Source organism: Triticum aestivum, chromosome 2B (genome assembly GCF_018294505.1).
Source record: "Triticum aestivum cultivar Chinese Spring chromosome 2B, IWGSC CS RefSeq v2.1, whole genome shotgun sequence".
In the NCBI taxonomy this organism is placed as follows: domain Eukaryota; kingdom Viridiplantae; phylum Streptophyta; class Magnoliopsida; order Poales; family Poaceae; genus Triticum; species Triticum aestivum.
Genome location: NC_057798.1, coordinates 802,155,603 through 802,168,019, shown reverse-complemented (window position 1 = coordinate 802,168,019; position 12,417 = coordinate 802,155,603). Strand labels below are relative to the sequence as shown.

The 12,417-nt window shown below is 48.5% G+C and overlaps 1 protein-coding gene across 1 annotated transcript; it reads right to left on the bottom strand.

Moving 5' to 3' along the window:
• Nucleotides 1–10,005: 10,005 nt before the first annotated feature.
• On the bottom strand, nt 10,006–12,123 carry LOC123047542 (anthocyanidin reductase ((2S)-flavan-3-ol-forming)-like). Its single transcript, XM_044471126.1, has 6 exons — nt 11,824–12,123; nt 11,570–11,736; nt 11,277–11,477; nt 11,024–11,183; nt 10,619–10,835; nt 10,006–10,529 (listed from the first exon to the last, which is right to left on the bottom strand). The coding sequence occupies exons 1-6, from the start codon at nt 11,957–11,959 to the stop codon at nt 10,382–10,384; spliced, it is 1,029 nt and encodes a 342-aa protein (XP_044327061.1). The 5' UTR covers nt 11,960–12,123; the 3' UTR covers nt 10,006–10,381.
• Between the last annotated feature and the right edge of the window lie 294 nt (nt 12,124–12,417).

The following is a 12,417-nucleotide window of genomic DNA, read 5'->3' as shown; positions in this document are numbered from 1 at the left end:
CACAAATTGACGGGATGACACTGTAAGATTCTCGGGAAATGAACTAAGAAGTGATTTCCGTTAACAAGAGTTCATCATTAACCCAAGGAGAGGATGATGAGGTGGCTGATGGACTCAGCGATAATTCAACGAGGTATCCAAAAGATGGACCTCCACAATTATGTGGATAAGGGGATAACATCTGTCAGATTAAACAATATAATGGGATATGCTCGAGGAAAACATACATAATTAAACATTGGTTGAACGGTGCGCCCGAATATGGGTTGGGTCGCACGATCAATGTTAGAGTGGTGACTTGACGAACAAAAGAATTAGAATGAAACTCGACCATTACTTCAAAGCAATGGGGTTGCTAGAAGTTTTGAATTCACACCTCATAGTTCAATTGTCGGTATTCCGGTTAGAAACAACACGGGTACCAAGAAAGAATGGTGAGGGTGAGAAGTATCACCATACCAAGAAGTCTTAAGAGGTGGAGTAATCCTCACGACCTTCTTGACATAAATGATGGTAATACTCCATGGTAAAGAAGAACAAATGCTAGGTAGCAAGGAACTCGAGGTATAACACAGAACACAAACAAGTTTTTGTTGGAGGGAACGCAATAAAGAGGTCGATGACAACACAAATCATCGAGGGCGAGGATGGTATTTCTCATCATTAATTCAATTGATATCCTGGAAGAGCATCAGAATGTAGATGGTGATCATGACACATTTGTCGAGAGATTCCACGAAGATGTAATCGATCCGCGATCACAACAAGTCCAAAAGAATGATGAAGCAAGAGGTTATTGGAACCATAGGTACGACACAAACTCGAACTCAAGCTTGTTGTTTAAGGTGAAAGGGTATGACGAGGAAAATCGACGTAAGCTTAGCTATCGTCGCAAATTGGTGTTCCGAGAATAAGAACCAGGTAGCACAGGTAGAATCGTCACGACAATGATATAGCCAAACAGGCTAGGAATGGCGTGATCGGGTACAATCTCGTACTTATAGAAGCTTACTGAAGAGTTGTTGAACCGAAGAGCGGACTTAGTTCAGTTATCGGTGTCTTTGAGTGTTCAATAACTCAGAGCCCGCGAAAAATTGAAATCGGTGGGAAGGTAGCACTTGATGAAGAACTCATAAAAAGTTATGCAGTTCCACGATAATCTCGAGATACCAGGGGGGGTAATACTTGACACAAGATCAAAGTAAAGGTTGGACTGGTGTATTGATCCATAGAAGACAATGGTTTTAACTTGTCCGAGAAATGGAATCAAAGAAGAACAATCATGGTCGGAACCACGGTTGCAAGGGATCAATTCACAGATACCATATGTTAGCTATCAAGGAAATAGTTATTATTACAAGAAGCTTCCATGATAGGATATACATCGCGTCCATGGGCATGAACACAAAGTTCAAGGTCGACTCCCACTTCTCCAATGCATAACCTTTCATTCACTTCTCACGTTCGATGATGTTGCAGTGTTGAAATTTTATCTGGTGAAGCACCAGAAGAGTATGACTCGTGAAAACTTTCGGGTTCACACGGTTTAGAGAAGGCATATGTTCAACCCATAGGGGCTTCTTAGAAACATATACCACAAGTTTCAAGAGTAAATAACACAAACTCGATGGCAGAGCATGGTTGAGAAAAGCAGAGGATACAATTTACCAAAGGCATTATGTATCCGAGGAAAGGCTCACAAGGTTATTGAATATGAAGGGCGTTGTCAGATAAATCCAACAATGGATCGGGCGATCCACAACGGAGCTGATGTGAGTATCGGTACTCAATCAGAGGAAGAAAGAATGCACGGGCATCATATTATAGGACAACTGAATAATTTGATGCTTAGATAACAAAGGAATTATGATTTCCAAAACAAAGGATCAGAAGCAGACGCTCTGACCAAGGATGGATAAGTTGAATATACCTGAGGCACAATTGACGACAAATAGTTTGGTCCAGAACCAGCTCATGTTCAAAAATGATGTCTGAGCCGGAAGGATAATTTAGAAGGGTTGATAGATGTTTGTGTGCATTCGCACACATGCTGAATCAATAGGATCCAAATGACGATGCCTAAGGATATTAACGAATATTGCCAATGGGAAGCATCCATAATGCAAGCAGACAAGTATTGCAGAGCAATAAGCTATTAAGGATTTTTGGAGGATCAAATAGTATTTCGAAGACCATTGTGAAACACATGAACAACTGGGGGATGAGCGGATACTCGATAAGTGCGAGAATTATCCATAGGGGTATTCAGGTGACAAGGAACAGCAAGGCGATAATCTCAAAGGATTATCGAGACAACGACGAGTGTTTCGAGGTATCTGGTAATAACAAAACCAACTGGGGATGAATGTAAGAATAACAACTGCCAGTAGTTATCCATAAGGGTTGACGGTGGAAGGGGAATTGCAAATGCGATGAACATAAGTTCTCGGGTTAACAACGGAGAGTATCTTCAGGGTCTTCACGTGCCGCAGACGATCATCATTAATAAGGGGCTCTCCGGGTGAAAGTGATAACGAGATCCTAATGTTAGATTTTAGCAAAAATCATTTAACCCGAATAGAAGAGAAATAAGAGTCCCAGAGTATAGGTCGAGGAATAAAAGATCCTAATACCACCCAATGGCGACGTGGGCCCGTAAGGCGCACAGCCATGTTAGTAAAAGTTTTGTAAAGTTTAGACTCGACTTCGGCCAAGGAGTTGGAAGGGGGATTCCTACAGGCAGTCGGCTCTGATACCAACTTGTGACGCCCCCGATTCAATCGTACACTAATCATGCACGCAAATGTGTACGATCAAGATCAGGGACTCACGGGAAGATATCACAACACAACTCTACAAATAAAATAAGTCATACAAGCATCATAATACAAGCCAGGGGCCTCGAGGGCTCGAATACAAGTGCTCGATCATAGACGAGTCAGCGGAAGCAACAATATCTGAGTACAGACATAAGTTAAACAAGTTGCCATAAGATGGCTAGCACAAACTGGGATACAGATCGAAAGAGGCGCAGGCCTCCTGCCTGGGATCCTCCTAACTACTCCTGGTCGTCGTCAGCGGGCTGCACGTAGTAGTAGGCACCTCCGGTGTAGTAGGGGTCGTCGTCGACGGTGGCGTCTGGCTCCTGGACTCCAGCATCTGGTTGCGACAACCAGATAGAAGGGAAAGGGGAAAAAGAGGGAGAAAGCAACCGTGAGTACTCATCCAAAGTACTCGCAAGCAAGGAGCTACACTACATATGCATGGGTATATGTGTAAGGAGGCCATATCGGTGGACTGAACTGCAGAATGCCAGAATAAGAGGGGGATAGCTAATCCTGTCGAAGACTACGCTTCTGGCAGCCTCCGTCTTGCAGCATGTAGAAGAGAGTAGATTGAAGTCCTCCAAGTAGCATCTCCAAGTAGCATCTCCAAGTAGCATCTCCAATAGCATCGCATAGCATAATCCTACCCGGCGATCCTCTCCTCGTCGCCCTGTAGAAAAGCGATCACCGGGTTGTCTGTGGAACTTGGAAGGGTGTGTTTTATTAAGTATCCGGTTCTAGTTGTCATAAGGTCAAGGTACAACTCCAAGTCGTCCTGTTACCGAAGATCACGGCTATTCGAATAGATTAACTTCCCTGCAGGGGTGCACCACATAGCCCAACACGCTTGATCCCATTTGGCCGGACACACTTTCCTGGGTCATGCCCGGCCTCGGAAGATCAACACGTCGCAGCCCCACCTAGGCAAAACAGAGAGGCCAGCACGCCGGTCTAAACCTAAGCGCACAGGGGTCTGGGCCCATCGCCCATAGCACACCTGCACGTTGCGAGGGCGGCCGAAAGCAGACCTAGCCCTAGTGGCGCTTCCAGTCCAATTCGGCGCGCGCCGCTCCGTCGCTGACGTCTGAAGTGCTTCGGCTGATACCACGACGTCGGGATACCCATAACTACTCCCACGTAGATGGTTAGTGCGTATAGGCTCGTAGCCGACTCAGATCAAATACCAAGATCTCGTTAAGCGTGTTAAGTATCCGCGAACGCCGAACAGGGCCAGGCCCACCTGTCTCCTAGGTGGTCTCAACCTGCCCTGTCGCTCCGCCACAAAGTAACAGTCGAGGGCCGTCGGGAACCCAGGCCCACCTCTACCGGGATGGAGCCACCTGTCCTTTCAGCCCCCTCGTCAGAATCACTTGCGGGTACTCAATGAGCTGACCCGACTTTAGTCACCATCTGTATAGTATGTATGTGTGTATAGTATATACCCGTGATCACCTCCCAAGTGATCACGGCCCGATAGTATAGCAAGGCAGGCTGACAAGAATGTAGGGCCAATGATGATAAACTAGCATCCTATACTAAGCATTTAGGATTGCAGGTAAGGTATCAACAGATGTAGCGACAATGTCAGGCTATGCATCAGAATAGGATTAACGGAAAGCAGTAACATGCTACACTACTCTAATGCAAGCAGTATAGAGAAGAGTAGGCGATATCTGGTGATCAAGGGGGGGGCTTGCCTGGTTGCTCTGGCAAGAGAGAGGGTCGTCAACTCCGTAGTCGAACTGGTCAGCAGCAGCGTCGGTCTCGTAGTCTACCGAAGAGAAGAGGGGGAAGAAATAATGAATACAGAGCAAACAAAGCATCACAAAATATAACAAGGCAATACGCGATGTTCGGTGTGCCCTAACGCGGTAGTAGGTGATACCGGTGAAGGGGGGGAAAACATCCGGAAAAGTATTCCCGGTGTTTCGTGTTTTCGGGCAGAGGAGCCGGAGGGGTAAGTTGCGGGTTCGATAGGTTAGGGGTGTGTGGCGGACGAACGGACCGCGTATCCGGATTCGTCTCGTCGTTCTGAGCAACTTTCATGTATAAAGTATTTTCATCCAAATTACGGATTAAAAGATATGATTTTTTTTAAAGATTTAAATCATTTTCTGATTTTAATTATTTATTTAAACCCAACATTATCCAAAACAGTGATTGCTGACGTCATCATGACATCAGCAGTCAACAGAGGTGTTGACTGGTCAAACTGATGTGTGGGTCCAGTGGGACCCACCGGTCATACACTGTTAGGTTGGTTAGGGTTTAGGTTAAACTAATTACTGTTTACCTAAACTAACATGTTAATTAGATTAATTAACTAGGATTAATTAACTTAATTAATTTAGTTAATTAATTAATTAATTAATTACGTTTATTTTTAGTTATTATTTATTTTCTATTATTCCTTTTTAAAACCCCTTTTTTTGGAAACGTTCTCTGGGCAGTGGCCCACTTGTCATAGGCCCAAGGCCTAATGGGTTCGGGCGCGGGGCGCAGCCCGAGCGGGCGCACGGGCGTTATCGGGTGCGGGCGCCGCGCACCCGCACGGAGGCGACGGAGGGCGTCGGCGGGGTCGTGCCCACGATGCGTCCAGGGGAGGGCGTGTGGGCGTGCGGGGAGGGGAACCACGGTAGCGGCTCGCCGGAGTTGCGTTCCGGTGACCACTTGGTCACCCACGAGCATCGGAAGGATGAGCGCGTTGGCGCGCATCGAGTTGGGCTAGTGGTTGGTGCTGGAGGTGGCCGAAAACAAGGCCGGTGACGAGGTTCGGCGGCGGCGGGCGTGCAGCAGCAAGGGCGGCGGGGACCGTCCATGGCCGGGCTCGGTCAGAGGGGGCGTGGGCGTGAGCGCGCGCGGTCGGCCACGGTCGGGCGCGGCCAAGCGCGGTCCAGGGCGTGCGGGAGCTCGACGGTGGTCCCGTGCGGAGGCAGGTGGCCGCGGGCGGCTCCGGGGCGGCGCGGGATGGAGCCGAGCGTGAGGGGGGAGGGCGCGACCACGGCAGAGAGAGGAGGGAGGGGAGCTCACAGGGGAGCAGTAGGGCACGGGCAGTGGGGCTCGGGGAGGAAGACGTGGACGGCGCGCGATGGGGAGGCAGTCCGGCGAGGAGGCTCCGGCGTCGAGCAGCGGGGCGGCGTCGGGCATCGAGCAGCGGGATCGATCCGATCTAGCTCGGGTCGAGGTGGGGCGGGCGCCATGCGGGGGAAGATGGGGAGGCGGGCGCCGGCGAGGAGGGTGGCGGGAGGCACTGGGCAGCGGCGGCGGCGTCGGGGGCGAGGGCCCTGATCTCGATCTGGATCGGGGGTAGGAGGAGAGGAGCGTGGGGATCGTGGGGGGGGGGAACTGGGAGGTGCTGCGGTTTGGTGGGTTAGGGTTACGGGGGATAAGGGCAAGCGAGGGGTGTGGCCGGTTGGGCCGGTGGCCGAACGGGCCGGCCTGCTGGGCCGAAGCCCAGTGGGGGGGGGGGCCTTTCTCTCTTTTCCTTTTTTTTGTTTGTTTTATGTTTTCTTTTTATTTATTTTCTTTTCTGTTTTTATTTATTTATAAACACTTAGGCATTTTATAAAATTGTGAACCTTACACCATAATTATCTTTGTAATATTTGGCAACCACCGAACATTTTTATTTTAATTTTTAAAAACTTTTATTGTTTTCTTTTATTTAAATTTTGAATTTGTTTCGGTTCTGAACTATCGAGAGTTTATCACAGTAACCGTGGTGACGTGGCATCATTAGCGGGGAATCACTGTAGCTTAATTACCCGGGCGTCACAGTTCCCTGCTGGACCTGAGAGAGGAGTGATGAAAAACAAGGCATGAATGCATGGCAACCCAGTTATCTGGCATTGCCTACAACTCCAAGTTCTAGCTTCTAATCCACTGGATATCTCCATTCCCTCTTCTATTTATCCAAAAATGACACCTTTGATGTGGTACCCGAGCAAAGAGTCATGTTCATTTCCAAGCCTGTTGTTTTCTTCTTCAGTTCATTCATCACGGCAGGGGTGACAATGTGGCCCATGAATTTTTCCACGGTTATTCCTGCATGATAATGAAACTTCTACACGTATTCTATCCTTATCATGTCAAGCAAATCCACCACATAAAGACCCTTTAGATTTCGAATTGTTGAGTTGAAAGACTCTGCAAGATTATTGTGCACATGGTCACTTTGCTCAGTTTACTGAATTGGCTTCTGGCCCATAACTTGGAGTGGTGTGTTTCCAAGTATTCCTTCACTTTGGGATTCGTATATAACTGCTTCAAGTGGTAGTTGTGCTTCTTCACACTACAAGTCAACGATGTTGGCCATAAATTGTGGGTATACACCTTTCCTTTCTATTTCTTCACAAAATTTGTAGGAAGGTGACACGTGCATTCCCTATGCTCTACTCTAGACAACACATTGTCCACAACCACTTCTAAACCTTTGCAGGCATCTGTATGAATTACCAACCCATTGGGATTTGCAATAACTCGACACAGATTATGCAAAATCCAACCCATTGGAATTACCAACCCATTGTCTCCAGCACACTGTACGAAACTGGAAATACGAAACTGTGTGCATCAACTACACAAGTTGCTACTAACTGTCCTTTAAACCTTCATGTGAGAAAAGTAGCATCAATAGACAAATACGGCCTGCAGCCTGCAAAAAAAACCCGGCGACAAGCCTCAAAGCAGACAAAAATCTTCCTAAAGCATTCCTTGGTCTTTGTCACTCCCCTGGAGGTGCACTCCATGGTGTGGTGGTCAATATCTACAATACTACCTGGGCTGGTCCTCTCGACTTCACCTTTGCATGAATACAACAATTGAAAACTTTCTTGCCAGTTATCATAAATAGAATCCATAGCATGTTGTTTACCATTCAACACTCTCATGTATGGTAACTCTATCTTGAACCACTCTTTGATGTTCTTCTGCAATTCCTCGCACCCACTTGCTGGTTTTCTTTCACCCACTTCTTTACTTCTTCCGCCACCCATCTTGACTTGGCTCTACTGATTGTTTCTTTCATAAGGGTTGATTCCTGGCATGTGTGCCTAAAAGGGTTCACTTTGACTTGAACATTTATGCTATTTCGCATTTTAGATGCGAGCATCCTTCATGGACAACCCTCAGTCAGACAGTGCACTATGTAACATACTTGATCGCTCTTATCAACTTGAAAGTACGTTCTGCTTTGATGCAGTACGTCACAAGTGCATTTCTACACTCACTCATGGATGCAAAAACAGAACCTTCTTCCATATGAGGGTTCAAAGGGTCCCATTCAACAGCTGCAAGGTCTTCGTCTTCACCCACCGCGTCATCCTCCACATGGACATCATTGTCAGCCTCATCTTGGTTTTCAGCCCGAGGTGCCCATCATAAATTCGGAATTACATCAAAATATAGCTTCTTTTCATCAACCCCAGAATTGCAAGCATCAGGCTCTACTTCAAGGGGGACCCTTCTGCCGATGCCCACGCTTGTCGAGCCACGACATCGTCGTGCACTAATAATTTAGCTATTCTAGCTAGAGCTGATAGTATGACGACATGGTTCTTCCCGAGAAGGTGCACCCACTATCCTAGGTCCAAATGCCTTCTCAAGCACATCAACTTGGAGCCTCACATGAAAATTCTCTATCTCCTTATGCTTAGCAAACATGGTAGTGAGCTCTTCATCAGTACTAACTGTCACCCATTTATTTCCCCCATCGTAGTATTTGTATTCCACTTCATCAAGCAAACTCCAAGGATATTGGCTGCAAATTACCTGACCAGATTGTCGGAAACTTCAATTGCATGCCATTCGCAAGAGATAATCGAAACCTCCTTGGAATTTCTTCTTATTGTTTGCATTAAGGATGTAGCGGTCCCTTCTAATGTGCACCAAGAAAGCAAACCACAACTCCATCCTAACCTACGAAAAACAGAGACGCAATCAGGACACCCATAGCAAAATCGACCGCAAACCAACTCGAATCGACAATTGAAATTCACAAGGAAGCTCAATCTAAACAGGAGGCATGACTTACCCCTCGGCAACCCAGTCGTGGACGCGACGGATCTTGGGCTCGATGCCTGCCTCACCAAATACTCTGGGGTCGCCACCGCTTGCCATTTTGCAATAGGGTTCACCCACCTACTTCCTCTTTGTGCAACAGCCCCCCACCTATCAGCGCTCCGGCCGGGCGCACGGAAGGAGGCCACGCCGTGTGTCGAGCAGGTGGCGGGCGGAGTGGCGGAATGAGCGCCTCACCCGTGGCGTCGCAGGAAGGTCGCTGGCGGAGCAGGTAGCGGTGCAGCAGGTGGCGGTGGAGCAGAACGGCCGTGGCAGCGCAACTGGTGGCGACGCAGGTGGTGGCGACGCTGCAGGACGGCCGAGCGGCGCACAGGACAGATCGGCGTCGGGTGTGCCCGGTTCGAACCCTATGATTTGTCGTCATTGCGCTGTCCCACATGTAAGCTCCGGACCCACTTCCACGCGGTCCCATATCTAAGCTCCAGACCCACTACCATAAACGCCAACAGACGGAATGAAGTTAAATCTGGCCGTTTGGCCTCGGCACAGTAGCTGCGCACAGACTAGGGACAAAACTGAGCACGATTCGCACCTAAGGGCAAAACTGAGTACATGGACACCACTGCGGCAAAAGGATAATTAATTATAGATAAATAGATAGGCAGAATAGATATTCCCTCAGAAAAAGATAGATAGAGTAGATAGATTAGCTCCAAGAAAGGAGCTAGAAAAATAAATAGGGGAAAGGTTACACTCTTTTTCAGCATTTCTTGCTATTATCAAAAAATTATTAGTACTTATCAAATATAATCTAGCTGCATAATTGTGTGGGTCACCATGCTAGTTATTATTTTAGGGAACAAAACTTTCGATTTATTTATCAGCTTCAAGGCAGTACAAAAAACATTGGAGACAATAGATATTTCATTCAGTTCTGGAGACCACCTAGCTAGGGACGATTAAAAGGACTGGAGCAAGACAAAGGCGAGCCACCATCATCACCCCTTCCTCGTGAGAGCCGGACAAACTTTGTTGGAGTAGATATTTGGGAAGTAGTCGTGCTAAGGCCTCAAGGCCCCAAAGGAATAGCGCACTAGTACAGTACCCTTGGATAATTAAGAGAAGCGTAGATGTAGAAGAACCAATTTATTGACACATGAACTTGGACAAATGAAGTCCGGATCCAAGCAGATTCACTGAATATAAGAACCGATCAAATTCCATGAAAACGGTCGGAGATACACCTCCACACGCCCTCCGAAAATGCTATATGCACCGTCGGGATGGGGTTAGGCGGGAAGAATTTTATTTCATCTTTCAAGGAGCCGCCAGCGCCTCCTCCTCTTAAGCAGCATGTAAACTTTAACAAAATATAAAAAACACCTTGAAAACATAGCGATCCTGTCGGCGAGGGACGGGATCCCCCACACCTCCATGATGCTAAGTCCACATGAGCAAGAGGCAAATCGACGGGTGTGCTGACTCGTGCGGCAGGGAAAACCTAGAGGCTGTTCGCTCGAGACCCACCATGCCAGTTTTTAGTATGGAAGGATCCCTAAGGCCCTTCCGTACTGGACGGCACCATCGTATATCTTGTCCAGTGTATCTTGCTTGAACCGGAAGCCTTCTCCGACGAGCTTGGCCGAGGAAATGCAGACTTTGGGTTTCTCGGGGAGACCACCAAAACTGAAACCCAAACAATTAATCAGAGGACCTTATTATAATTACGCTTCTCGGCCGGAACCCAGGAGCTAGCTAGCTTGTATTGTACGTACCGGTCGGTCTTGACATTGTACTGTGGGTACTTGAGCGCCAGGAAGCGGGCGAGCGCCACGGCGGTGGTGTTGAGGCTGCAGCAGATATACCGCCCTGACGCCGTCTCCTTCTCGGCAAGGAGTATCTCGGTACGGCATAGGTCGTCCACGTGGACCACTGAGATCGAACCGGACGACATCTCGATGTGCCCCAGAATGCTGGCCATCGCGTCATCGCCTGACAACACCACCATGTATTTTTTGAAAACAGAACTTCAACTTTATTCATTTGTAGATGTAAGTATGTACCTAATGAACCCATGGGTCGGGGGGGGGGGGGGGGGGGGGGTGACGTCTTAATTAGTTTCTGGCAGGCAGATCTCACCCGCAAAAAAAAAAAGTTTCTGGCAGGCAGGCAGGTCTCACCGGATAGTAGGGAGAGTAAGACGGCGACGCTTGTGTTGACACCTGGCGCCGGCGCCACCCCCACCGTAAGAACAGGACACACGGTGACCAGGCTGATGCCGTGCTCCTGCGCGAACGCGCACGCCGCCTTCTCTACCAGCACCTTTGAAACCGAGTAGGCCTGCGAGCCAAGACACGAGTGAACGTGAATCAATGTTTTCAAGCTCAACGGAGGGACTGGACATATTCATAGACGAACGGGTACTGTACGCACCCAATGAGCCATTTTTGTGGATCTGAGGAACCCGACGTCAGACCAGGATTCCTCGTCCAGGACATTACCATCGCCTTCAACCGGCCGGGCTGTGACCGCCGCCGCCGACGATGTTAGGACCACGCGTTTTACCGTCCCTGCTCTGTGACACGACCTCATCACGTTGAGGGTTCCTTGGACGGCTGGCTCGATCAAGTCTTTCTGCCAATTGAAAGGTTTTCGTTTATTGGGTGACGTCAGATCAACAGAGAGTGACAGATCAAACAATGACTCAACCAATCATATTTTTTTACCTCGGGGTTCTGCGGGTCGAGGTTCGACGGAGCGGCGACGAGGAAGGCATAGTTGCAGCCGGCAATGGCGTCGTCAAAGCTGCCTTCTTCCTCCAGGTCCGCACAGAAGACCTGCAAGGGACCGAGAGCTTGCAAATCCTTGAGATGCGAGTTCTTGGCCATGTCATCTGGAATCCATAACTCAAATCATCACCGGAGCTCTAGAGACAATTCCAGATCTGTACTGAGGAGAAGAATTAATCTAAAGTACGTACTGGGTTTTCTGACCGTCGTCTTCACGGCGTATCCCTTCTCCAGCAGCATCTTGATGAGCGCCGAGGCTATGTACCCATTCCCTCCGGTGACGCACGCTGTCTTCCTTCTTGTCCCATCGTCTTCCACCAACACCATCTCGCCGGTCACTTACAATTATCCAGGCAACTCAAGCCACCGGAGTACGTGCTTGTGTGCGCCTGCCTTGCCTAATAGTGAGACTTAATTCAGTGGAGTGAGACCTAGCAATGCTGAACAGAAAATTATTTTTTGCTTATGGCAAGACCTGAGATAATTACAACTACCGTCCTTATACTATTTGGCCTGTAACAAGATGGTCCATAAACTCGTGGAGTGCTCCACTATGGTCCTCAAATACGAGAATACGCTCCAAGCTGGCTGCATCTCCTGCTACACCCCGCATCCCAGCCCGGCGCCATGTCAGCATACAATACACGTGTGGGTCGCGCATGTCAGGCATAGGCTGCTTCAGATCCGAACGCCGCTATAGCGAGTGATGGGCTCGTTGTGGAGGCGCCTCCGGTCCATCTGGGTTGGGGAGATTGCCGAGAATGTTTCGACCGCGAGATGGCGTC

Coding starts and splice junctions, on each gene's coding strand:
- LOC123047542 (XM_044471126.1), bottom strand. CDS start 11,959: ATGGTGTTGGTGGAAGACGATGGGACAAGAAGGAAGACAGCGTGCGTC. Junction 11,478..11,569: donor TCGACCCGCAGAACCCCGAG/GTAAAAAAATAT, acceptor TTCAATTGGCAG/AAAGACTTGATCGAGCCAGC. Junction 10,836..11,023: donor CTTACTCTCCCTACTATCCG/GTGAGACCTGCC, acceptor TGGTGTTGTCAG/GCGATGACGCGATGGCCAGC.